At 37.1% G+C, this 27,925-nt stretch overlaps 1 protein-coding gene across 1 annotated transcript in view; it reads left to right on the forward strand.

Moving 5' to 3' along the window:
• THSD7B (thrombospondin type 1 domain containing 7B) overlaps positions 1-27,925 on the forward strand; it is a 733,321-nt gene that overhangs the window by 610,435 nt on the left and 94,961 nt on the right. Inside the window, exon 15 of the mRNA XM_059166739.1 lies at positions 24,168-24,301. Coding sequence (XP_059022722.1) covers positions 24,168-24,301 — 134 coding nt within the window. The remainder of the gene's footprint in view (positions 1-24,167; positions 24,302-27,925) is intronic.

The raw sequence follows: 27,925 nt of genomic DNA on the forward strand, positions 1-27,925 counted from the left end.
ATTTGATGAGATCACAGCCCTTGGAGAAGAGTGAACATCTCTAAGGTAAGATTTCCTTATTAGAGATTGCAAGAAATTAAATTATTTCCCGAAATGATTAAACTGCATGGTTATGGAATAGAGGCAAAATGTGTTTTTTGTATCCCCCAGAGTCTGTTTCAAGATACAGAATATGGCTGACTTTCTCCTTTCTCTTTCTTATCCAGATTCTGCTTTTAGTTGTAGAGGTTTACACTCTAGTAGTTTCTTAATAATGGGTGATTCAGAAATTCTGTAACTTGTTTTGTATATGAAAATGAGTCTATAAACTAGCTGATTAGTGACTATAATACATCAAGTTTCTATGATTAGGATGAACAAGTCTGATGCCAATGAGATAAATAGTGGATAAACCATGGTTATTTTTCTTTAAAAAATGATTTTATTTATTTATTTGACAGAGATCACAAGTAGGCAGAGAGGCAGGCAGAGAGGGGGTGGGAAGCAGGCTCCCTGCTGAGCAGAGAGCCCAATGTGGGGCTCGATCCCAGGACCCTGAGATCATGACCTAAGTCAAAGGCAGAGGTTCAACCCGCTGAGCCATGCAGGTGCCCCAAATCATGGTTTTGACACTAAAAACTGATTTGAAACCAGACATCTGGGTGGTTCGATCAGTTAGGTGTCTTCCTTTGGCTCAAGTCATGATCCCAGGTTCTTTGGATAGAGTCTGGTGTCCTTGGGTTCCTTACTCAGCAGGCAGCCTGATTCTCCCTCTGCCTGATGCTCCCTCTGCCTGATGCTCCCCCTGCCTGATGCTCCCCCTGCTTGTGCACCCTGGCTCGCTTCGCTCTCTGACAAATAAATAAACAAGATACAGATGTAGTGAAAAGAAGGGCCATCTGTACCCCATTGTTTATAGCAGCAATGGCCACGGTCGCCAAACTGTGGAAAGAACCAAGATGCCCTTCAACGGATGAATGGATAAGGAAGATGTGGTCCATATACACTATGGAGTATTATGCCTCCATCAGAAAGGATGAATACCCAACTTTTGTAGCAACATGGACGGGGCTGGGAGAGATTATGCTGAGTGAAATAAGTCAAGCAGAGAGAGTCAATTATCATATGGTTTCACTTATTTGTGGAGTATAACAAATAGCATGGAGGACATGGGGAGTTAGAGAGGAGAAGGGAGTTGGGGGAAGTTGGAAGGGAAGGTGAACCATTAGAGACTATGGACTCTAAAAAACAATCTGAGGGGTTTGAATTGACGGGTGGGTGGGAGGTTGGGGTATCAGGTGGTGGGTATTATAGAGGGCACAGATTGCATGGAGCACTGGGTGTAGTGAAAAAATAATACTGTTATGCCAAAAGTAAATAAAAAATAAATTAAAAAAAATATATTTTAAAACTTGAGTTGAAACATCTTAAAATATGTGGTTCAGTGTGTAAACCTGGTGATTCACAGACCTGGGGATAAAAATATATGTATATAAAAAATATATGTTTATAAAAAATAAAAAATTTAAAAAAAAATATATAGAAAAAAAAAATATGTGGTTCAGGAAAATGGGCAAGTATTTGACCATGTATTATTTGCTCAGATAAAATAGATACATAGATGTATGATATAGATACCTACTATAGGTATATAGATATAGGTGTATCTCTATAAATACATACACCCGTATGTCTATATACTTGTAGCTGTAGGCATATGTCTATATACTTGTAGCTGTAGGCATACATATACATATCTATGTCTTTTGTAATACAAGTTATATGTAACATTATTTGTATATAAATATATAATGATACATGCATAATGAAGTAATGTAGATGGAGAAGACAAAATATATCTATTTTGAGTGTAATTGACTCCTTATTGTTAATTTAACTTCTTCAGAATGCATTATTACTAACTCATTCCTCTAGTATTAGGAATGTTGGAATTCTTCATAACATACTGTCTATAAATTTGTCCCACAGAAATAAGAAAACAAAGTAAAGCCTGTTATTCCTACACTAATTAAGTCTATCTCTCCTCTGTGTCTTCCCATGAAAAATAACTTTATCATTTTATTTTACAACTTTCAGATTTACCTTCGCCTGACTTAATTTCATCACTCTATCTCAGCATGCCTACTGGAAAGAAACAAATCTTGCTTTTCTGTTATGCAGCAAAAAGTTAAAGCAGTTGGCATACTAGTTAGCTGTTATTATTGGTTCATGGTTTGGCTTCTTTATTTTAGATCTTCCATTCCAAATGGCTTTGTTTAGTGATCTAGTCCAGTGCTGTGCAAAGCAGTGTATTATAAATGTTATGTGAAGAGCTTTCTGAAAAGGAAGAAAGTAATGAATCCCCAGATAGATGATTGTATTTGTCTTAATGTAGTCATAGTATGCACTCCCTTAGCCTGGACTGCCACTGGGCTTTTTAGGTTACTGAGATTTCACAGTTCCATCTGATTAAAGGACTCTCAAAACCAGCAATTTGCCTCTGTTTGCCTGATGAATTCTCTTATTAGATGGAAGCACAATGAAAACTTTGACTAAACACTTGATTTAGCAACTCCATTCTTAAGAGCATTCTCTCTCTAATGTCACTCTTGCCTATTCAAATGTCCTCAAAATATATACTAAGTAACACTACTCATGCACACCTACCACAGGCACCCAACATGCTACACAGACACACACACAGGCATAACTGCACAATTAATAGTGTTAGCAGGAGTTTGTTTTGTTCTGACTCTGAATTTGGAAATATCGATTATTTTCCTAATCCTTCTATTTCCCCTTTTCCTTTGATCCAAGTTTATTCTTCTATTTTTAGTTTCTGATTTCTGTACCATCCAATAAAAAGTCATTTCTTTTTCTCCCTTCTTACCTATTTTTGGAGGATTTCAGAGGATTAATGATAACCGGCTTCTAACAGTATTCATCTATTTTTAAAAGTCAGTGGTAACTATTAAATCGTGCATAGCAATCCTTTTTATGTCATCATGATCATAGAATACCATTTTACAACCAACTAAAAGTTGTACTCCTTGAAAAATATCATTGGTGAGATTCCTAGGGAATGCATTTTTTTTTCCTCATTTGGTTTTTGAGATAAGATCAAAATACATGTACCCTAAGAAAGAGGAAGCAAAAAATAATAATAAAGGAAAGAGGAAGCATCTTTGAGTTATGTCTGCATCACAACTTGCTCTTTTTTAAATTATAAAATGTATATAATATCTAATTCATTTATACCCCCATGCACTAAATACAAAATATGTAGCTTATGGGGAAGTTTTGTGCACCTCATATTAAAAATATACATAACAATAGCTTTCTTTTTCCCCAAAACTTTAAGGTATGCAGAAACATACATAAAGATCTGTGAGTAATAAATATGTCCCTAGCATCTCTCTGTGAGGTTCTCCATTAAGTGAAAAATCTCATTGCTTATGATCACAACAGATAACTTTAATATAAAAGCCATATAATAGCATATCCTTTAATGTGATTTCATATTAAAATGTGAGAATGACTATCCTGGCATATCTTAGTTTAATTTTAATATTTCATAAGAAAAAAACGTTCAATTCATATATCCTCCTAGAATAGAAGATTAGTTTTATCTATTGAACTCCTCCTTAACTATCTATTCATTAAAATCTCTGTTCTTCTCTAGCTTTTTCTAAGGTAGATTTCAGATATTTTTAGCATTGTACTTAATTTTATGGTGCTTGGGTTTATAAAAAGTAAATACAGGTAACACTATGGAAAATACTTAATATATAAACTGTGATAACGAATCAGTTCATTTTTACTTCTGGTTCATATTTCAAATTCACATTTCCATCACTGTTCATTATTTACATGTCTATATAGCTTTTCTCCACTTATATTAATACATCTGGGTGAAATTTATTATTTATGGAAATGCAGAGCAAATAAAAAGGAAAGATGTTGCTGTTCCCTGTCTTAACTACCATGTGTATTAACTGTCATTGATATGTAATTTAAGGTAATAAATAAATCAGATTACATGAAGGTAAAATTCTAACACCTGTCCCTATTTAAGTTTACTGACCACATTGACCCACACAACATTTCTACAAAGTATCTTTTTACCAAGCTTTCTTATTCTTTAATTACCAACCCTCTAGTCCATGCTTAAGACACTATACGAGGTGCCTAATGTATAAAGAGGTAATTATTCATGAAATAAAAAAATTAGGTAGTACCTCCTATTGCTATAGGCTTAGAATACAGCTAAGGACAATACAGCCAAAAGCTCTGCTCTAATGAAACTTAAATTCAATTGATGGAAATAGATTGCAAATAAGCATATAAATAAATAACTGCAGGTAATGATGGGTAGTGTGAAGAAATAAACAAGAGTAAAGGGATAGAACAATCAGGGAAGGTTTTTTGAGATAGTGACATGAGAGCATAGTCAGGAATGATGTGCGAAGGGGAGCATGGCAGAATGTCACAGTGGAAAGGATACTGGGAGGGACATAAAGTCAGATGCAGGCTTTCACTTTCTTGTATGAGGAACAGCATGAAGGGCTGTGTGGCTGGAGTGGAATGAGCTACAGGGACAGACCTGGAGATAAAGTTAGAGAAATAGGCGGGATGGGGTCACTTATGGCTCAGTGGATCATGAGTAAGAGAACCACAGGTATGGTTCTCAGTGCAATGGTAGCTGCTGCAGTGTTTTCAGTAGTCAGGTGAATTGGTTTGAACTTGTCTGATGTATGTGCTATAGATCCTGGTCTTAAAACATACTCAGACTCTATCTAGGAGCATAAAATGTGTATATATTTAGAATATATATATTTCCAAATATATAGAATATATATCTTTCCAAATCTGTGGGCATTTCTATTTGAGCCTCAGGAATTCAGGGGACTGTGGAAGCACAGATTTTGGGAAATTTAGAGGAGGAGAAAGTAAGACCTGAACTGAACTGAGCTTTAAAGACAGAGTAGTACTTAGATGTGTGAAAATGGATTTGGTCCAGAAGGAAAGGTAAGCAGTTTCTGTTTAGACACATTACAGTTTACCCAATAGTGGTATTTTAAAGTAGAAAGAGCCAAAAACAATTTGACTAAAGCTAAGGAAATATATACTGCATATAGAGATAGAGTGGTTGAAATATCTCAAAGAATTTTAAGCATTAAAAAGAGAGAATTAATCTTGTCCAAAAATTATATATTTTAACCACAGATTAAATCATTATGGTACCAAGATTTTTTAAAAAGACAGAAAAAGAAAAGATAATATATATAATTTCTGGAAAATAACTAAATTCATCAAGTACAGTCACATTCCCAGATCTGATACAGTTATTAATGCTTTGGAAAACTTCCTTAGATATCCTAGGAATAACATGGGGGTAATTTTGTTTACTGTTTGTTGCCCTTTAGAAATTTAACCAACTATATTAAAGAGATTACCCATTATTAGTCATTGAGAGACTTCTTGGCCCTTAATGTTAATAATGTACTTGTTATTTCTACATATTTATACATATTTTCTATGGAAGTACAATTAACTGCAACTGAATAGTTTTAGCAAACCTTGAACTATGGAGCTGTATTCATAGAACCATACTATAACTCTGAGTTCTGGACAGGTCAAAAAACTGAAGGTGTTGACGCCATCAGAGGAATAAAATAAGCAATACAACCCTCAGTTTGTTTTGTGAGATTAAGAGTCACTTATGGTTTGTCTCCCTCCCAAGTGGCAGACCCCATGCTGGGTACTTAGGGTATGCAGGTGGACAAAATCCACAAAGGCCTTGAACTGTGGAGTTTGTTACACCAGAAGAAGAGAGAAAAGCAAATAAATCAACATCTTCCAGGAAATAAATAAATAAATAAATAAATAAGCAATACACCCAAAGCTCTCTATTCTTTCATCTCAGTTCCAACCCATGAGCAGCAGTCATCAAGATCTGGTAGTGATATTAATTTAAATATTAAAATACTTACTATTAACTATTGAAGAAAATGAACCACTTCCATAGATGTGAAACTAATATGCAATAAAATAATTGTGTGAACATTTTTCATTGTTCACCTAACTCTGAGTTAATTATATCTAGTCATTATCACAAAACAGACATTTCTCTAGTATCAGGAATTTTTCTAAGTTTCTTATCATTAACTACTTGTAATGTTTTTATACTTCTATCTAAAGCCAAAGATATTCTTCTTTTGACTAACCTGTATAATCTATAACCAGCAAATTCATTTTAATAGTGGCTTTTGAAATAGCAATAGTTAGTCTAGCCACCTGCTAAGTTTGTAAAGTAATTTTTGGTTGTAAACAACCATTATTTATAGATTGTGATGATGAAGGACTGATTCAAATGTGACTAGAATCTGCAAGATACCAGGTATATGGATGTTTAATTGGCCTACCCAACTTAGTTCCTTTGCAACTGTTATTGCATAAGTTAAGATTTCTGATCTATTACATAAAAGAGTAAAACTTGAATTCAAATTGAAAATTGATTTTAGAGTTAGGTTATAATTTTTCAGACATATCATAAGATTTGTAATTTACATTGCCTTGGGACTACATTCATTGATCTCTCTACAAACATTTTTTACTATCTCCTCGATGCCAGGCATTGGATAAGCATTGAGAATACAATGATGGGCAACAATAAAAAAAAATGATAATGACCCTTCTCTTAGGGAGCATACAGTTTTATGTCTAGTTGTAGAAATGTCAGTAATTAAGTAGCACTTAAGTTCAAAATTAAAATTATGGAAAGATTAAGGAGTAAAGATACATGGTGGGGAAAGAGAAGGCAGTTGGAACAAGTGTCATGGAAACCGCATTCTAAGAGTCTGGTCTATATGTTGCTTTTATCTTTCAAAAATAATTTTTTTTTCTGCCGTGATTGATGAGCTGTAACTGGGATACTAAGGGAGTTTGAGTTAAACTTCAGAGCTTTCGTGTATTTCCTTAAACCTTGGTCATAGGACTCAGCTATCATAGCCAGAGGACAGCTGGGAAAAATCTGTTCAACTTTCTCAGATCCATGTGTTTTTATCCTACACAGACATGACTCATATTTACTAAGAGGAGGCATTTTGCTTGAAAATTGGGAGGGAAACATTCAAATTCTAGCTGAAATGTAAGCCATTAATTTTGAATAACCCGGGAAAAGGATTTCTATTTTTTTTCATTTTTGCATTATAATAGCAGCTCAACTAATGCATATATAATTTTCTTTCCCTTTTGCTTATCATGCATTGCCAACATGGACTTCTACAAAGGCTCAGGTTGGTGTTGCAATCTGTTTTGATCTTTACTGTTTTCATTTAGTGAAAAGAAGCTTTGATGTTTTCCTTCACGAATCAGCTTTTTTTCTCTTTGTAAATCCCAATCAAAACATTATTCACACATGGAAGAAAAAAAATCTTACCAGGGGAGAGTCCATTGCCTATATGTTGCTCTTAAATGTACACCTTTACATCAACAAAATGACTATTTCAGAAATCCAGAAAATTGATTTATATCTGCTTAAATTTGTCATGTGTGGTTTATTTTATGAATTGAAGAAAATGACACTCTCAAGATTTTAGAATCAGCAGAATATATCAGGCTCTGGAAAGGTTTCTGATATTAAATCTGCTCTGTACTTTCAGAGTAAAGTATATGGCATTGTGCATGATCTATCTCAAAACTTAGCATTGAGAATTCTATACACAGCTTCCTACTGAGATGCTGATTTTAGGGTCACCAAATTTTTAGCAAATAGCATTCAGTGTATCAATAGTTTTCTCTCTTTCAATTTCTCCTCTTGTTTTTTTAAAGGAATTAAACTTTTTTTCAAGTTTACATCAGTATCCCTTATAAATCTTAAGTTCCCTTAAGTTATAATAAGTCCACATTGCTATTTCTGCCCACCCCAGTTTTGTTCGAAATACTGTTGGTCACATAATAAAAACATCAGTAAATTTTTCAGCGGCTAACTGTATAGTAGACTAGAGTGCTATGTGTGATGCATTAGAGGCCAGGAGCTAATTACACCTAAAGTGAGTTTGTCAGTATGGAAGAATCTAGATTTATTTTTTTTCCTGTGCCAAGTTTTACGAGGACTGTCACTGAAAAGTAAAATGGCTAGGTAATTTGGATCCTGTACACTGGGGGAGGGTACAGAATGTACAACTCCAGACCCACTCAACCTGTTAATTGGGGCTAGATAGTGGAATTTCAAGTCCGAAGACTATTATAACATAATACCTACTGTTATGTCTAAGCATCATCTGCATGGCCAAGTTGTGATTTTCTGGTCATATGGTATATAAAATTATGGCATAATATTGATAGTGCTGTCTCCCACTGTATGCTTTGGGCATATATAAACAATTTATGAAGAAGATACATTTGCTAAAATTAAAGATTCATTTCACATTCTCCTATTTAACTCTAAGATTGTTTTAAAATGATCTGTCCAGATAAGTACTTAGAGTCCTATGGAAACTTTTTCTCTAAGTAAAAAGGATGACTTTTTGCTAACAGGGCTCTATGCCATGCTATATGGTACATGCAACTTGGGATATTATTTTAAAGCTCAGTGACCCCAGATGTTTCATTTTGTTGACATAAAGTCATTTCGTTTTTATAGGTTGAAGGTGGTGTATATCCTTCTCCTAGTTCACAACGTATTTCTTTCTGAATAATCAATCCTTCATTTATTGATTGGTATATTTCATTTTTATTTAACTTTGAAACAAAAACACTCATTTGAAAATTTCCCCTAAAATTTGTTTATAAAATTACAATATAAAAACTAGAAGATTTAGAAGGTTCATATAGATTATAACATGGAGAATATGTGGTAGAATGGGCTGAGATGTAGAGAAAGGGTAAGCAAATATAAACTTTGCAAGCATTAGGATCTCGGTCCCAGCTCCTCAGCCCTACCACAGGAGCACAAAATCAGTCGTAGATAAGACATACATGAATGAGCATGTCTGTGACTCAGTAAATTTAAAGAAATAGGCAATGTCAGTGAGAATAGTAGAGAACGGTTCTCCCAAAATCCTTTCCTGCATAAAAGCAACAAGAAAACTGGCAAAAATTGCCCAAATAACATTTCTCAGGACTCTGTAAATTAATCAAAAGCTGGGAAAAATTTATTCAAGAAAAATGGCTGAATCTCAGAACAGAAAGGCTTGCTACATTTTAAATTGTGTTACACGAATGCTTACAATCCCAGCTCCATAGTGTTCTTGAAAGAAACTATCTATAATCACAGTATGAAAAATAATAAGTCGTCTGGCAGCCACTGGAGAAGGCTAAACAGAGTTGGAGCTCTGGAAGCTGCAGAGCTTGATGGCTGTGGAAGAAGCCACTCACAAGGCTGACTTTGACCTGACTCAGAACCATCCCAGTGTGAAGAACTTGGGGACATTACTCCAAAACAAACAGAGGTTAATTGTTTAACTTGTAGCTAATAGTTAGGGCAAACAATAGACTAACAGAAAGCTTAAAAGGAAAAGCTAGGGAATAAGATATCCAAAAGAGTTTGGGAAAACTCTGACATATTGCTGGGAGTTTCAAGATCATGGACCTGCAGATAACTGTGCACATACTTAGGAAAGCCCTAACAAGCCTCTCTTACCTTGGGCTAACCTTCGGGCTTTATGCAAGCACAAAATGAACACAAGGACAGAGTTGTAAACTGCCTGGCTGAATGGTTAAAAGTGTGCCCCAGCACACATAGAGGCCCTTGGCAAAGACTGGGGACTTTAGTGCCAGGTGTTAAAGGGAATCTGTGTCAGATCATTAGAGACATCATTAGGCATAACAAACACAGACTTCATAGAAGTAGTTCAAAAAAAGTCAAATAAACAACCTTAGCAACAACAATAACAAATACTGGAGAGAGAAGGAAGAAGCTGGTCTCCAGAGTTGCCACGTTTTATTATTCTAAATGTCTCATTTTTCTTTTTTTTTTTTTTTAAAGATTTTATTTATTTATTTGTAAGAGAGAGAGAGAGTGAGAGCTAGCACAGGCAGACAGTGGAAGGCAGAGTCAGAGGGAGAAGCAGGCTCCCTGCGGAGCAAGGAGAAAGGCTTGCTACATTTTAAATTGTGTTACATGAATGCTTACAATCCCAGCTCCATAGTGTTCTTGAAAGAAACTATCTATAATCACAGTATAAAAAATAATAAGATGCTCTGATGCTAAACATCACTAGTCATTAGGGAATACAAATCAAAACCACAATGAGGTATCACTTCACAGCCACTAAGATGTCTATAATCAAAATCAGAAAGACATTAATAAATGTTGAAGGTAGAGTAATCCTAATCCTTGTATATTCCTAGTGGAAATGTAAATGTTGCAGCCATTTTGGGAAACTCTTTGGCAATTAACAGAGAAGCATACCCAGTTTCCATCTGACCCAGCAATTCTACTCTGAGGTGGACAGCCAAGAGAATTGATAACATATATCCAGTGCAAACACTAGTACACAAATGTTCATTGCATGGTGGCCATAAACAATAATGAAATACTTATTCATGCTACATGGATAAACTTTGAAAATATTATGCTAAGTGTAAGTAAGTAACCAGACACAAAAGGCCACCTATTGTATGACTTCATTTATATAAAGTGTCCAGAATACGCAAAAGGAAAAAAAAAAAAAAGACTAATGGTCGGTTGCTGGGGTAGGGGGAAGGAGAGAATGGGTAGTAATGGCTAATGTGAGTTTAATGTATCTTTTCAGGGTGATGAAAATATTATGGAATCAGAAGTAGTAGTGATGATTTCACAACTTTACATATGTATTTTTAAAAACTGAATTGTACACTTTAAAAGAATTTTAGAATATGTAAATTGTATCTCATTTAAAAAAAAGTAGAAGGCCGTATTTGGCCCATGGGCCAGAGTTTCCCAACATGCAAAAGAAAAGGATTTGTGCCACTTTATTTATCTAACGTCTAAGGGGGTTCTGGGTCAGTCTTACGTAGTACAACATCGGTAATATCTGAATTAATGCATGAGTGAATGAGTAAGCACAAGACATGTACTTTCAACTGTTAAACAATCTGTAACTGCTGTTACCAGATAACACACATCTTTACTGAAGAATAGTTCCCATGATATTCACTCTGTCTTCATTCTAATCCTCATCAATGCCTTATACACTTACCTTGTAAGTGATCACTAAATTGTTAATATTTTTTAATTAAGTCTTGCAATGTAGGGCACTTGATATGTCTCAGCTGTAAAAAGATTTTACCTTTTTTAGTAGGAATCATTTCATGCTCAAAAGAAATGTCAAAAATTGATGTGATTGTGGAATAGTAAATATCCCTTGTATCTTTATCAGAAATAATAGTGCTATTTTTGGAGTGACTGAAGTTGTTTTGCTCGCTGAGCTGTCACTGATTGGACATCTTTTACTCCGCAATGTATTAGGTGCGGTGGAGGATGAGAAAGCATAAAACTTGAAGGCATTTGTCTCTTTCATTCTGTCATCTCTCTCAGGTTTTGAGCTTGTTAGAAACCTAGAATGTTAGAAACTATTCAAAGTTTATTGGGTTAATCTACATGGAAATGCAGGTGTGTTTTTGATGAAGAAAGTAGGGCAGTTGCACTAGATGATCATACAGCTTACTTTCAGCTTCAGAATGCCTTCACTTCCATGTTTCAATGCTTATCTTCCTCAAAACAGATGTTACTTATTACAGTGAGCTCTCAAACTTTTTAAAGCTCATGTATCCTTATTGATTTTTTTTTAATTTGTCTTTTCAGTGTTCCAAAATTCATTGTTTGTGCTCCATGCCCTGTGTTCCCTGCAATACCTGCCCTCCTTAATACCTACCACCAGGCCCACCCAACCTCCCACCCCTCTCCCCTCTAAAACCCTCTGTTTCTCAGAGTCTACAGTCTTTCATGGTTCATCTCCCCCTTTGATTTCCCCAAATTCACTTTTCCTTTCCTTCTCCCAATGTCCTCCATGTTATTCCTTATTGTTCTACAAATAAGTGAAACCATATGATAATTGACTCTCTGCTTGACTTATTTCACTCAGCATAATCTCTTCCAGTCCCGTCCATGTTGATAGAAAAGTTGGGTATTCACCCTTTCTGATGGAGGCATAATACTCCATTGTATATATGGATCATAACTTCTTTATCCATTTGTCTGTTGAAGGGCATCTTGGTTCCTTCCACAGTTTGGCGACTGTGGCCATTGCTGCTATGAACATTGGGGTACAGATGGCCCTTCTTTTCACTACATCTGTATCTTTGCGGTAAATACCTAGGAGTGCAATTGCAGGGTCATAGGGAAGCTCCACTTAATTTCTTAAGGAATCTCCACACTGTTTTCCAAAGTGGCTGCACCAACTTGCATTCCCACCAACATTATAAGAGGGTTCCCCTTTCTCCACATCCTCTCCAATATATGTTGTTTCCTGTCTTGTTAATTTTTGCCATTCTAACTGGTGTAAGGTGGTATCTCAATGTGGTTTTGATTTGAATTTCCCTAATGCCTAATGCATTATTGTTCTTTTCTTGAAAGTAAGTATTAAAGTCAGGAGATGGAAAAAAAAAAAAAAGTTAGACCCCAAGAGTCCCTTAAGGAAATCAGTGGCAGAACCTGATACAAACCCCCTTTCTCACAGCTTCCTTTTCTAATCACTAGACCACAGATAATTTTTCACATAGTGTAAAGGATCACTTCATGAGTGAAATGAAGCCACCCCCAAAGAGGACCCCATTATTAATTTAATAGGATCCCACCAAAGAATCTAACAATGGATAATTGGAATCCAGTACAAGTAAAGTACTTGATGCTGCCCATCTCCTAGATTGCTCTACAGGTGCTGTTTTATCCATCCAAAGCTGGGTGATTCCTGCTAAGGAAGAATATTTTAACAAGACCCCATTCCACAAGTGAGATGCCAGCTCAGATTTAGAACAATAAATCCTATACTTCCTGTAGTTTAGTTCAACAGGAATTTATTATGACTCTGTCAAGGGCCCTGCACTTGAAAGGTGCTATGTGCAATGCAAGAGATGTGCAGGGAATCACCTCTACCTTCTGAGGGATCAAGTAGTCACTATGAGCCTGGCTTATGCCAGCAGAATCTGCCGTTAGCCAAGGATGGTGAGAGCTGACCATCTTGAATACTACCTACCTTTAAGGGAAAACAAAGTCAATCCTTTTAGAAGCTTGTATGTTTCTTAATTCAAGGCATCCATAATTGGAATGGGGAAATGGGGAACACACTCCAATTACTAGATCTATATTCAGAGATCAAGAACTTAGAAATGGGAGAATTTTGAAATCACATAAATATAAAAAATGTAAGGCTCTGAATTCACTTGAATATCTACTTCCAAATCTTGGGACTAGAGTACAATTACAAGCAGTTAGATTTGAATTATTAGTACATAATTTTAAAATTCCAGTAAAATTTATTATGAGGGCAAGACTTTTAGCTTCGTGGTTTCATCTAGGTATATGTTCTTCAAGAAGCAAGCTCAGAGAAATATTTCTGCACTCATTCATATTTATGCCAATATACATCTATTAAGCACAAAGTATGAACCAGGGACACAAAATAACTTTAGATCCCAGAAAGGCTGCCATTGGTTGCATACATACAGGTTTATTTATGTCTTAACTTTTAATTCAGGCCAGCTTTGTAAGAACATGTCCGCTTTATGTAAATGGGTTAACTGATCATTCTGTAGCACATTTTAAGACCTTCACTGTCAGATTTTTCAAGTAACCAGTATATTGTACGTACCCAGGAATAGGTGGGTTGTTTGTGTTGTATATAGTAATACTTGTTCTTGTTACACCTGACTCCTGCGTAACATCAGCTGCCTTCCCTTTGGTCAAAATAAAATTTACTAAAATGGAGGCCAGGTAAGGTCTGCCTTAAATGATCATTTTCTTGCAGCTCTCATCTTCTGTTTTTATTTCGTGAAGAACCAGAAAGGTCTGCCTTCGTCCTTGTCTCTTCCTCACTGTCTGCCTCAAAGGAAGAATGTTTGCAACAAGATACTCTTTATTCCATAAAGCAGCAGCTTCCAATTAGTCCCTAATAAGAGCCTCCGACTGATGAAACTGGGGTGGGAATCGGAGCCAGGATCCCAATTTATCACCATGTAAGTGAATGGCAGGGATTCCATTATCCAATCAATCTTGCCTCTCAGTTCTGCAAAGGTCAGGCTGTGCTATCCTGGGTTATAAACATCACGTGTGGCTCTGTGTTTCACTTTAACTGTGTCCCCGACACATCGGTTTCTTATGGGAGGACTCACACCGAGAGTTCATATTTTAAAAAGCCATTTTTTGCTGTGCCTGGCCTTGGATTTTAACAGGGAAAACTGTGAGAGCCCAATGCAGTCTGAGAACTACTGCTTTACACAGTTATGTACAGAAGAAAAAGATGGCTCTGTGTATGTGTATAACACATAACCTCTGTGCAAAAAGTCTCTTTAGGGGCATTTTATAATTATTTCTCTGGCTCCAACCTATAGGGAATTAATAATTGTCTCTTTTTTTGTTGGATGAAAAGATACACGGATCTCCTCCTCTCCTCTGCCTGTTACAATCGGATCATTTAGAAATTAGCCAAGTTGGGAATGGAGTTTTCAGTCAGCATTTCTTATGTTGTTCCTTCTGGTTTAAATTGGTTTTACTGAACTGAAAAATGGCCACCCTTTTCTTTTTTTTATTTAAATTTTTGATGGCCCCTTTTGTTCTCTCTGACTTCCTGATTGACTTTGAAATAGTGCTATGTGAGAACTCCCCATGCATTTCAGAGTAGGTAAGGTTTACTTGTGGTAATGATTAAAAGACTACAGCCTGATGAGCCTAGAGCCCTCAGTGCATGTGCAACACCAATTATGAGGCTTTCCTTTAATTCATGTGCTAGAAGCCAGTTTTGTGCTTGCCTACTGTGAGTACTGGTAAGTTCTGAGCAAACCTTCCAAAGACCAGATTGCTTTTCAGGTCATATACGGCATCAGATTTATCCCAACTAAGCCAACTTAAGACAAAATAAGATGGTAAATATGTCATGAAAAGTTTTCTGGGCAAATACCCAAGAGTTTCTGCTGTTCTGCTCATTAGCAGTACTCCCTGGAATTTAGGGCTCTTGGGAAACTGATGCCTTGTCTTTTTCTTCACAATTCTCTTAGTGAAAAAGAAAAATCTTTCATGTGTTCCTATGTTCTAGAATACACTAATCTTAAATGATTTGAAAAAGTAGCACACTGATGTTTGGGTTGTCTCTTTCATTTTCACTTCCAAATCCCGGTGTCTCTTCTTCCTCATTCTGTTGTAAGCTTTGTGGAAATAGCAAGTTAAGAAGATCATTATTCCCAAACTGTAGCCTCCTACTGGGACTGCTGCCATTTTTGCTTTGCTCAGAGCTCTCCTGCGCTTTCATCTCCCTCCCATTTGAGGTGACTAATGTACCCCAAACTTTACTTGGAATTTTTCTCTTGATATAAATCTCAGATTTTACTGGCTCCTATTGTCTACAAATAAAATTTTATCTAATCACATTTTCCCATTTACTTACTTATGTAACTGCAGCTAGCTGCAGTCTCTAGGCTTGATCTTGTATGTACTGGGGCCCTTGAGTACAGCTTGAGAATTATATTTACATTTTGGGTTGTTTGCCTGATTAGCAAATCTCTCATCCGAAGTAGTTCCTATTAGATTATCCTAACTAGGGATCTTTGTGCATTTGTATTGGAGGGTCTGGCCACACAAGTGTAGGATTTCTCTGCCTAAGGGGTGTGCAACTTAGATTAAACCTCTTCTTTATACAATTACATTTTTATCATCCAAGTTCTATTGATTTTCTAGGCATGTTTTCACAGGCTCCTTGCATTTAGTAAGTGAAGAAACAGTTGTATCTAGAGTGTAGGGACAGCATGATGGTCTCAACTACTGAGAACAAGTGGGAGCTAGCTGTATAGGATTCTGTCCCATCAAAGGCTGATAAGGAAAGTGAAGAATTTCCCCCAAGCTTTCACTTCTGTTTGACACTTAGATAATGAGTTGCAAGCTTCAGGCCACACCCTTATCTTTTTTGATAAACCCTAAATAGCACCAAATACCTTTCTGATCTACATACTCTTAGAACATTTGTTTCTAACAACTGAGATCTGTTCATCCCTGCTTTATGCCTCTAACTTGTAAAACTTTTGTTACCTGCCAAAAGGCAGGAGTTTCCATTTCAGACTCTTGTCTTCAGAGAAAGAAAGCTTTCTTTTCTCCCCTGATTTCTGGTGGTCTGGTCGTAGTCTGTGACCCAGATAAGTGACAAACTTACTCACTCACTTTCTCTCTCTCTCTCTCCATCTGTCTATCCATCCATCTATTTATCTACCTAATCTTTACACCAGACTCCTAGTATCCCATATATGGGAAGGGCAGACATCTTTTTTTCTCGAGTCAGGTTTCCATGGTGCAATCTAACCCTTTGAGACACATAATTCTTTTTAAAATTCTTAATACATTTCTATTGTGGTAAAAATGCTTAACATGAGATCTACCCTCTTAATAAATTTTTAAGTGAATAATACACTTAAAATGTATTCTCCATAAGCACAGTGTTATAGGCAGATCTCTAGAATTTATTCATCTGGCATAACTGAAATTTTATACCATTATTTAACATTTTCCCATTTCCCTCTCCCTTAGCCCCGACAACCACCATTCTATTCTTTGCTTCAGTGAGTTACACTTTTTGAAATACCTCATATAAGTGGAATTTTATAGTATTTGTCCTTCTGTAATTAGCTTATTTCACGTAACATCCTCAAGGTTCATTCATAACCTCTTATCTGAAAGGCTGTTAGTTCACTTCTTCCAAAGTTTTCTGGAAGTATCCATGGTATTAACATGGGTATTTTCTCCCCCACTTCAGTGTGACTGATAACTGCAATCTGTTCTATGAAAATCTGATGGACCACCATGACCATAGTCCCTGGCATACTATGATTAATCTACAGAATCCCATCTGAATTTTTTTATCATAGCACAGCATGGCAGTGGGTGGTGTCTCCCAGGGTGTTGGAAAAGTTGGTCCAACTGTGGAGTGAGTTTCCCCTCTCATTCTATCTTTTATGGTTGTTTACATAGTGCTGAGGTACAGAGTGTGGGCCTTATAGTTCAACTTACCCCAACTGGTCTATGTCAGTGTGTTCCCTCAATTCTGTACCACATATCAGGCACAGAGGGAGTCCAGTCAGTGCCCGTGTGTATATGTGTGTGTGTGTTCTCTACTGTAGAATATCATGCCCTGCATAGGATCTCTGCAATCATCATTTTTGTTGATTGTTCAGAAGAAGTGACAAACTTACTCATTACCCATTACCATGCAGTTCACTTTAAGACTGTTAAGACTGTTGTTGATTGTCCAGAAGAAGTGACAAACTTACTCATTACCCATTACCATGCAGTTCACTTTAAGACTTTGGTTTCATAGTCACTTAAATCACACACAGAAAGAAATGTAAGTCTGCTACCAGGGAAATACAGTATAATGGATTAAAAAACAACAACAAGGGGCGCCTGGGTGGCTCAGTGGATTAAGCCCCTGCCTTCGGCTCAGGTCATGATCTCAGGGTCCTGGGATGGAGCCCCACATCGGGCTCTCTGCTCAGTGGGGAGCCTGCTTCCTCCTCTCTCTCTCTGCCTGCCTCTATGCCTACTTGTGATCTCTGTCAAATAAATAAATAAAATCTTTAAAAAACAACAACAACAATACAACTGAGACATTGTTATTTGTTTGCCATTACAAATAATCTAAACTCCATTAGCACAGATAACTGAGCTTTACATGGTGTTTTACATGAAAACTTAGTGGCTCCCCACTATAAAATACCTTCTGTAAAGTTAAGGCTATGTGTAATATCCTTGAAGGAGGCAAGAAACATGGGGAAGGGGAAGAAGTATATGCAAGGCTTGGGTTCCAACTTATTCAGTCTTTGTACCCAAACCAATCTCCCCCTCCACCCCTACTGTGGGGAGGAAAATAGGACTGCATGAATGACAGAGCTGGCTTAGCTGTGAGAGGTTATTCATCTTGATTCTGAGGACACTGTGCTTTAAAGATCATCAGTGGTATTCAGGATGAAGGTAAGGAGTTGAGTGCTTTAGCCCATTAAAAAAATGAAAGGGGAAAAAATCTGGAGTTACGACCTTCTCAATAAGAAATATTCTTCCACGTCCACTTTAGAAAAAAGCTATTCTGTACAACATATCTTCTGTCAAAATAGAAACAGTAATATGATTTCAAGGCATAGCCCATTGTTAGTCCATTTTTTTCTCTTTTTTATATGTAAAGGCAGTAGTTCCCTGCATTTTTTATTATAAGGATCTTGCATCGTTAGCCAGCCTGGATTGAGAAACTTTCTCATGAGCAATTTCAAATTAAAACTTCATTAATCACAGTATTGACTACATTCATTCGATAAGCAGTGGTGACAATATGTCTGAGATTATTTTATTCTTTGAGACTACAGGCAAGGTTTGGTTTGGGAATGGATTTATGGGTCCCTCAGTACAATACTACACTTATCAGAGTCTGTATATGCAGCTCGAAAGCTACTGTCCTATTAAAAGATGAGGAATGTAGACCCCTCCATTACTTTTCTAATAAACTTCCCATTGGCTTTAAAGTTCAACAACTTGTCTCCAGATTTAACAAATAAGACTCATGAAGCATTATGAGGTTTGTTTTGAGATTTTTTTAGTGTGAAAACTGAAGAGAAAACCTATAATGCATATTTAAAACCACTGGCGAATCTCACAGACTAGGCAGGTGATTTCCTGAGCAAGGAATGCTCAGGAAATCTTTTCATTTGCTGTGTAGCTAGAGAAGCCAGGGTGAGAAAAACGTCTTAGAAGAGGAGGACAGCCAAGGCCTTAGACTTGAACATTGAGGCTAGAACGGACAGTTGCCTGCCTCACAAGTATAGATTGCTTTATTCCAGATTTCCAGAAAATACCTGAGTTCAGATGCCTCCCTGTTGAGTAACACATTGCACAAATGATGGGCACAATGGTTTTCCCACAGATACCAATTTAAAAACAGTTGTGGATTTTTTTTTTAACACCCCATTCACACAAGGAATTGCAACCATCTAAAGGACTCGGGCCTGCTCTTGCTTTGAACATGAAAGTAGGTTTTCTGAGATTCCCTCCTAGTTTTTTTGAAATTCTTAAAAGATGCCATACCTGAAGCCTTGGGATGAATTGCTTGTGCAGTTGTTTAAATAGTGTATGTGTATGTGCACACACACACACACATATATATAATGTATACAATATGTGTATATATTAGTAGACATTATCTACTCTGTAGACATCTATGAAAATTCTGTTCTTGTTCTTATTCTTCCCTTTTAGGAATTGATAAATATTAGCCTTATCTTCCTCATTAAAAAGATATTCTCTGAGCATGACAATGTGCGTAAACAAGCTAAACAGGCAAAACCCATGCACTGTTTGCATCAGAAGAGTGGGATTCAGAATTCTTCTCCATTTGAGCACGAGTTTAGTCATTCTTCTGTCATGAATCTGTCATGAATGACTGACTAGGCATCTTCAAATTCTCTTTATTTTCACCTAGAAATAGGAATTCTTATAACCTTGTGTAGCTCAAATGATCCTGATGATTAAGACCTGAAGCATGACATGTCCTATACAAGCTCTAAAGTTCTACACAGCATCATATGGAGTCATTGATAACCAGGGGCCAGTGATGGGCCCATGGTAAAGCAGTGGGTACAGTTGCGGGAGGACTGAAATTTAGCACCACATGTATTGTATTTATACAGACTGGTATAAATGCGCGATTAACACAAATGGAAGAAAAGTTTACTTGCCTAAATGTGATACTTTCCAGACATATAGACATTCATACTGGAAGAGTGCATAATTTAGCACTGACTGAATGAGAAAAGGGGCAAAATTTGGTTGAGGGAGGATTTAGTATAGAGGACCCTTCTGAAGGGGAAGTGTGAACCCTGGAGGAGGAAAGAGAGGAAACAGACAACTAGAGAAGGGCTGGGCGGCGGGGGTGGGGTGGTGATGGTGAGGGGGTGGTCTTTGAATTAAGACATGAGAGTCCTAGACCTGAGGTAAATTTGTACATCTTATGTTAAAAGCTTAAAACATTTGTGGGAGAATGGAACCCATAGTGCTTTATTGATCTCACCACTCCCAAAAGACCATTTCCTCTCACCTTCCAATGGTATATAGGCCCTGGCTCAGATTTGCAGGAATTTCTCGTCCTAAATGGGCTTTTGTCAAGTTCTACCAAGTAACCGCAGTACACAGCATGGAAGTCTTCAGCCTGAAGATTTCTGCATGGGTGTTGACTGCAGATTCACTGGAGAAAAGTGCCTTAGTATAGAAAACTGGAAGTTATGAGTTTTCCTTTATTTTTGTTTTTATTGTGGTTACTGTTCATTTGCTTTATTTGAGCCCTTGAACCCTAGGACTCTGATATGCAGTGGTAACATCTGCTGAGCTCTAGAGAGACCTTGCTTCCAAGTTTATGCCAGGGAAGTCTGCTATAGTTGGAGATGAGTATCAGGAAATAGTACTTAATTAAAATGATCAATTACAACGAGCAGAGACTTATTTAATAAATATTAAAAGACCGACTCAATGAATGCGTTTATGATATGACTCTGGAACTAGCAAAATTATGAAAACACAATTCCCCACTGAAGAAGTAATAAATAGAACTCATTACTAAGAGAAGGAAATGTTGCCTCTCTCAGAGGATTTAGATTTTTCAGTAGCATTTTTAGCATCTATGGCCCTATTAGACCCTGTTATTTTCTTTCTAATTTGTGCCATTTACGAATGATTTTCATTTAACTTTCCCATGGCTCATTTCTCTCCTTCAGAACATTTCCATATGATTCCTTGATAAAATCCTTGCTTTAACACATTTCCATTATAAAACTGTAATAAGCACCAACTAAATAGCAAAATGAAATAGCCAGAACATAAAGGACTGACAGGAGAAGAAATTGGCCAGCTGGGTAGTTAATTTTTATTCTTGAATGCCTGCTGCACTTTTTGCCTCTTGTGGGTGTTTTCAATCCTCTCAATAAGATTCCATGTCTAATGGACAAGGACTCTAAGGAAACTGTTCTCACAATTCTTAAGGAAAAGCCTTTCTCTCCTATAACAAAATCATTGAGCAGCACCTTTTGATGGCGTAGTGATTGCTATTCTTCATCCAACCCCATGGTGGAAAGAAAAGGTTTTTGGTTTTGCTCCCTCTTACTGTCCTTTGGGCTTTGTAAAATACCCCTTACACGTTCTGTTTGGAATTTGTGTTCTCTAGAGGATTGTGTGAAGGTCATTTAGTAACCTGGACCCTTTTCAATTCAACCAGTACTTATTGAAGCCCCTCCATTCCCCATGTCTTGTGAAATACAGACATCATGGAAACTAGGTTTCTGCCTGCCTAAGACTCAAGAGTCTTTTTAAGTGGTCGCCTAAGCAAATGCTGCTTATCTGGGTCTGACTTTGGTTAGGACTAGAAGCATCCTTAGGTGTGAAAAGTACAAACTGTGCTTATTTTCTCAGTTTTATTTAAAGTAAAAAAGTAGACTTATTATATAAAGTAAAAAGCAGCCATTAAGACCAAGGTGAGAAAAAGAGCTAAAGTAGTGTGAGAAATAGGAAAGACCCAAGAGTTAAATGTGTCTGTTCCTCCAGCAACACACAATGAGGTTCTAACAACCAGCACTGTTCCAGCCCCAATACATGTGCATCCTGTTGTTATAATCTGACTACAAGTCTGCTTTAAACGGAGACTGTAGTACCAAAACATGTCAACTAGGGGTCATGGGAAAAGCCTTGTGGAAGTGCTGGGGTTTACTTGGACTTTGAAGGAAGGGTATGGATTTACCATCTAGAAGTAACAATATGAGCAATATTAAAATAACATACATGTGTGGGGAAAAAAAATCAAGTAAATCCATGTGAATTTTTTTGAGTTTTTTTTTTTTTTTTTTTTAAATACCCGTTAGTTAAAAGGGTGAGTCAACATCTTCCTACATAGATAGGCTCCCTATCTTCCAGCAACTTTTCACTGAGGTTAGCTACTCTGCTTAGGTATAAGTTGCATAGCATAAAGAGTAAAAATAGTAAATCAAATATACAACCAGACATTTAAATGTGTGTATCAGAGCAACATGCAACTACACAGGTTTTCATTTTTCTGTCTGTCTTTGGGCTTTATGTAGGAGGTAGGGTGGACATGTAAGCTCTGTTTAGTATGGGTAACTTCAGAAAAATAGGTCCCTCTCAGGATACTCCATCCATCTGCCTTCAAATTTATGCATGAGGCATGGGAAAATACTTTTTTAATGAATATTTCCATCTACCCTTTGTCTGTACCAAGTGCTTTGGCAGACTTTCATGTATCTCATATGAAAGCCAAAGAGCTTTATTTAAATTGTCTGATACACATTGAAAAGTTTATAGAACGAGCCCACAAATTCAGTTCAGTGCTCATTTTTGTGGTAGAGTGGAGTTGGGTAAACCCGCAGCTGTCATCAGCTCACTTTCCAGGTGTCTGTTCCACTGGGGTCATGTCTTTTCAATTTTGTAGATTTTTCTCTTACCTCTACCATGCTAGGAGTCAGGCAGACTTTTCTCCCTTACAAGTTATTACCTCCTTATTCTAATGTAGGTTCTGCTTCCAAACCTTTCATTCCATTCTTGGCAGCATTCACAGCATGAAATGTGCTTCTTTTATTACTTAATTCCTTACTCTCCTGCACCCATTTCTAGTTCTATTTTCCCATCTCCTTTCATTTTGCCCTCACATATTTTTCACTTTGTGGTTTTTCCTTTTCCTTGTGTGCTCTACATGAGAGAGCCATATAGAACCACACAGTTAAAAATAGTTTCTGACATTATTTGTGATCCCTAAGATGTAGTGTCACAAATAACCTTTTCTCATTTGATTTCCATCTAACATGCTGACAGTGCTCCAATCTTGTTTTCTGATTATCCCATTACATAGTGCTTTCCCTCGCATTTAGTGGAAACTCGCAGGTAATGGTTCGGTTTGGATAGCACTGCCTAGTCATCATTTACAATTTTTTGGAATTAGAAAGGCAGTGGGAGAAAAGAACTCGAGCATAAGTTCTTATTTAAAAGGAAAAGCATTAATTAACTATTTTGGTAATAGTTTGAATCAGTCTTCATCAATAGGCTATACTAGAGTCATCTTTGTGATCTAGAGTAACACGCAATGAAACATTTTCTTACTGAGGGAGAGGGCTGTGCTCTATATTGAGTAATGCATTTTAAATTCAGTTTTTAAAAGGGAGGCAAACTCAATTGAGTACCCAATGGGATACAATTCCAGGTGAAAAAAAATCATCCCCAACAAGTGCATAGGAAGTAACCTAAGAATTCATTTACTGTAATCATTGGTTTTACCATAAAATTGTAAATATTTACAGTCAGTAATCAATCATGCCCTGCTTCTAACAGTCTAGCAGTGTTTGTCTTGTGTGTGTGTGTGTGTGTGTGTGTGTATGTGTTATAGATGTGCTCTGAAAACATCCTACAAATAGCTAAATTCATATGAAGCCACAATACCCAGGAGGCTAAATGATTGCCTGTTAGCATTGATCATTTGGGGGCATAGAAAGAAATTTCTGGTGCAAATAATACCACTTTTCTTATGCATTCTAAGGACCTCTTATATTCAAGAGTAAATTTTCTTTACATATATTTATTTCAATTGACATCTCAAAGTACATCTGAGAATACAGTATGCCATATAATTGAGAGCTGGACCATCTAATAGATGGCTGTGTGAGGCCTTTGAGGAAATGAAACAGTAATAGAATTCCTCTTCTCAGTGGTAGGAAATGACTGTCTTTTGTTCTCCTCCGTGAAGGCATACCATCATGTCTTAGTTGATTTCCCCTGTATGTTTCTTTAGGCAAGTCAGTAATTTCAGAGAAGCCAAATACATCTTGCTTTTGGGGAGTGTAATTTGGCTGTTTTAGCCAGAGTAAAGTTCTTGGGCTATGTTCAGCAGCATTTCTAAAAGATAGGCTCTTTTTATATAACTTGGATAGTTCCATATAATTTTTTTCTTTTCATTTCCTCTTCTTGACAGGTGCATGAGGCAGTCCCTTGCTACAGTGAATGCAATCAGTATTCGTGGGTGGTAGAACACTGGTCTCCATGCAAAATCCACAATGAGCTGAGGTCTCTACGCTGTGGAGGAGGAACGCAATCTAGGAAAATCAGGTGTGTGGAAATGGAGACATTTGGGAAATGGGGCAGTGGAACTTACACATTTTTATAAAAAACCAGAGTGTTGTTTATCCAAGTGCACCCTGATTTTCATACTGCATACTCTGTCTTTTGCTAATCATTAAGCATCTTTTGAAGTATAGGTGCCTTAACTGCCCTGTGTACAGTGGGATATCCTCTGCAGTCGAGTCACAATCTCTGCCATTCCCCGCAAATGACTTCAGTGGGAAAGCTAACTGCATGGAGCAGGCTGGTATCCCTTCACTGATTCAAACTGACGCATAGCCATAACTGTTAACAAATCTGGAGATTGTGGCTGTGATATCATGTCTCTTTTTTGCTCTGTGGGTAGTGTAGTTGATGGACATTGTCTTAATTTTGAATGTCAGTATGTTGAAAGGTCAATTTAAACCCTCACAGCTGGTCTTGGAAACTACAGTCTGAGAATACTTATGAACCTTAGTGATGACTTTTAATATAAAAGGAGCACACCTCTGACAGAGTTTAGTGAATTCTGGGTTATTTATGGAAGGATCTTGTTTAAAGTTTTTTGTTTTGCAAATATAGCAGTAATAAGCAAAAGAAACACTTGGTCCGAGTTTGTCTAAATGGCCTCTTTAAAAATGATTTGGAAAGAATGAATTTCTTTATCAATTAAGGTTACTGGTGATAAATGTTAGCCTGAATAAGTGAAAACTAAAATATTAATGATAAACAATGGTTAGTATGTAAAATCAAGAAGAAAATATAGTTTAGTCAACTATTCAATTGCATGAGCACAGTGTATCATTTTGTGGGATTTAGGAAGCTCCATTTCAAATGGACAGACAGTTCTCAAATCCTGTAACTCCCTGTTCAGTTAACTGTTAGATTGAAGTCGTTTAAGTCAGAGCCTACTTATATATGTTGGTTGTTATTCAATATCAGTGAATTTATTTTATTCAGTAATTTGGTACATACACATCATTTCCGAGACTTAGTCTCAGTGTTGTAAAATCACTGGTAGACATGTTGGAAGAAGTAGCTCTTGGTGAAACTAGCATCAACCCAAGCAATTGGCTGACAGACAAACTGTCTTTCTGTCACTTTGTTCATTCCTCTTTCCTCTGAGGACTCCTGGGCTCATGCTGTCATAGACCTTTTTCTCTTCAAAGTCTATGTCTCCTGCGTCTTATTCTCATGGTTTTGGGAAATGACTAATCAACCTAGCTTATCAATTAACAAGAGGGCGAGCTGTGATAACTCCCACTCTCATCCTTGCCAGGACTTCTTAGCAGTACTCAGCAAAATCTCAGGAGAGAAAGGAAAGCTTTAAGAGAATAAATTGCTACCGACAGAATTATGGCAGGCTGACTGAGGAAAAACATACTTAAATAAGAAGGCCTTTAAGCCATACGTAGCTCAGACTTACAGAGCTTGATATAATACAAATAATACAGCTATTGAATATCACTCTGTTATGAGGTAAATTGTGTTCCCCAAAAATCTATGTATTATAATCCTAGTCTTCAGTACCTCAAAATAAGACTGTATTTGGAGATAGGCTCTTTGTAAAGAGGTAATTAATGTTAATGATGTCTTTGGGATGGGCCCTAATCCAATCGATTAGTGTCCTTAAAAAAGAGATTAGGACACACAAAGAGGGAAGAGCATGTAAAGCCACAGGAAGTGTAATCATCAAGACAGTATGGTACTGACACAAAACAGACACATGGATCATGGAACAGAACAGAGAGCCCAGAAATGGACCCTCAACTCTATGGCCAACTAATCTTTGACAAAGCAGGAAAGAATATCCAGTGGAAAATGGACAGTCTCTTTTTTTAATAAATGGTGCTGGGAAAATTGGACAGCCACATGTAGAAGAATGAAACTGGACAAGTTTCTTACATCATACACAAAGATATACTCCAAATGGATGTAAGACCTAAATATGAGACAGGAATCCACCAAAATCCTAGAGGAGAACAGAGGTAGTAACCTCTTCGACCTCGGCTGCAGCACCTTCTTGCTAATATGTCTCTAAAGGCAAGGGAAACAAAAGCAAAAATGAATTGTTGGGACTTTAAGACAAAAAGCTTCTTCACAGCAAAGGAAACAGTCAACAAAAGTAAAAGGCAACCCACAAAATGGGAGAAGAGATATGCAAATGACCTGTCAGATAAAGGGTTGGTATCTGAGATCTATAAATAACTTATTGAACTCAACACCCAAAAAAACAAATAATCCAGTCAAGAAATGGGCAGAAGACATGAGCAGACATTTTTCCAAAGAAGACATCCAGATGGCCAACAGACACATAAAAAAATGTTCTACATCTCTCAGCCTCCGGGAAATACAAATATGAACCACAATGATACCACCCCACTCCAGTCAGAATGGCTAAAGTTAACAAGTCAGGAAACAACAAATGTTGGCAAGGATGCGGAGAAAGGAGAACCCTCTTACTCTGCATGTGGGAATGCAAACTGGTACAGCCACTCTGAAAAACTGTGTGGAGGTTCCCCAAGAAGTTAAAAATAAAGCTACCCTATAATCCAGCAATTGCTCTACTAGGTTGTTAACCCCAAAGATACAAATGCAGTGATCCAAAGGGGCACCTGCTGTTCAATGTTCATTGAGGCCATGTCCATAGTAGCCAAACTGGGGAAAGAGCTGAGATATCAATCAACAGATGAATGGATAAAGATGTGGGGAGTGTGTGTGTGTGTGTGTGTGTGTGTGTGTAAGAAAGGTCACAGAGGACAATTGGGGAAAGGAGGAAAAACTGAATGGGAAGTCATTAGAGAAGGAGAAAACCTATGAGAGACTCTTAACTATAGGAAACAAATAAAGGGTTGCTGGAGGAAAGGTGGGTGGGGGCTGGGGTGACTGGACATTAAGGAGGGCATGTGATGTGATGAGCACTGGGTATTATATGCACCTGATGAATTATTGAACATTACACCTGAAACTAATGATGTACTATATGTTGGCTAACTGAATTTAAACAAGAAAATGAAAAATAAAGACACCATTCATTAGCCATCCACATGCCAAGGAGAGAGGTCTCAGCAGAAACCAACCCTTCCAGCACCTTGATCTCAAGACGTGGAGCCTCAATAATTTTCTATTGTTTAAGGCACCTACTCTGTGATATTTTGTTGTGGCAGCTTTGTGTGTATGATCACATTTAAATATGTGAAGTAGATTTTTCTAGGTATTTTGCATTCCAAACCATTATTGGTCTTAATAAGACACTGTTGTAATGAACAAAATAGCTTGTCCTTCTCTTTCTTGAAACTTCAAAACTGGAAGACATTCTTATGATTCATCTTGGATTGCAATAACTTATTATTTTTTTTTAAAGATTTTATTTATTTATTCGACAGACAGAGATCACAAGTAGGCAGAGCTGCAGGCAGAGAGAGAGAGGAGGAAGCAGGCTCCCCGCTGAGCCTGATGCGGGGCTCCATCCCAGGACCCTGGGACCATGACCTGAGCTGAAGGCAGAGGCTTTAACCCACTGAGCCACCCAGGCGCCCCGGATTGCAATAACTTATTAATTCAAAAAAAATATTCTATGTATCAGGCAGTCTAGGTGCTGGGGATTAAAAAAGTGAACAAAAGAAGTTTCTA

The sequence above is a fragment of the Mustela lutreola genome, chromosome 3 (genome assembly GCF_030435805.1).
Source record: "Mustela lutreola isolate mMusLut2 chromosome 3, mMusLut2.pri, whole genome shotgun sequence".
Lineage (NCBI taxonomy): Eukaryota > Metazoa > Chordata > Mammalia > Carnivora > Mustelidae > Mustela > Mustela lutreola.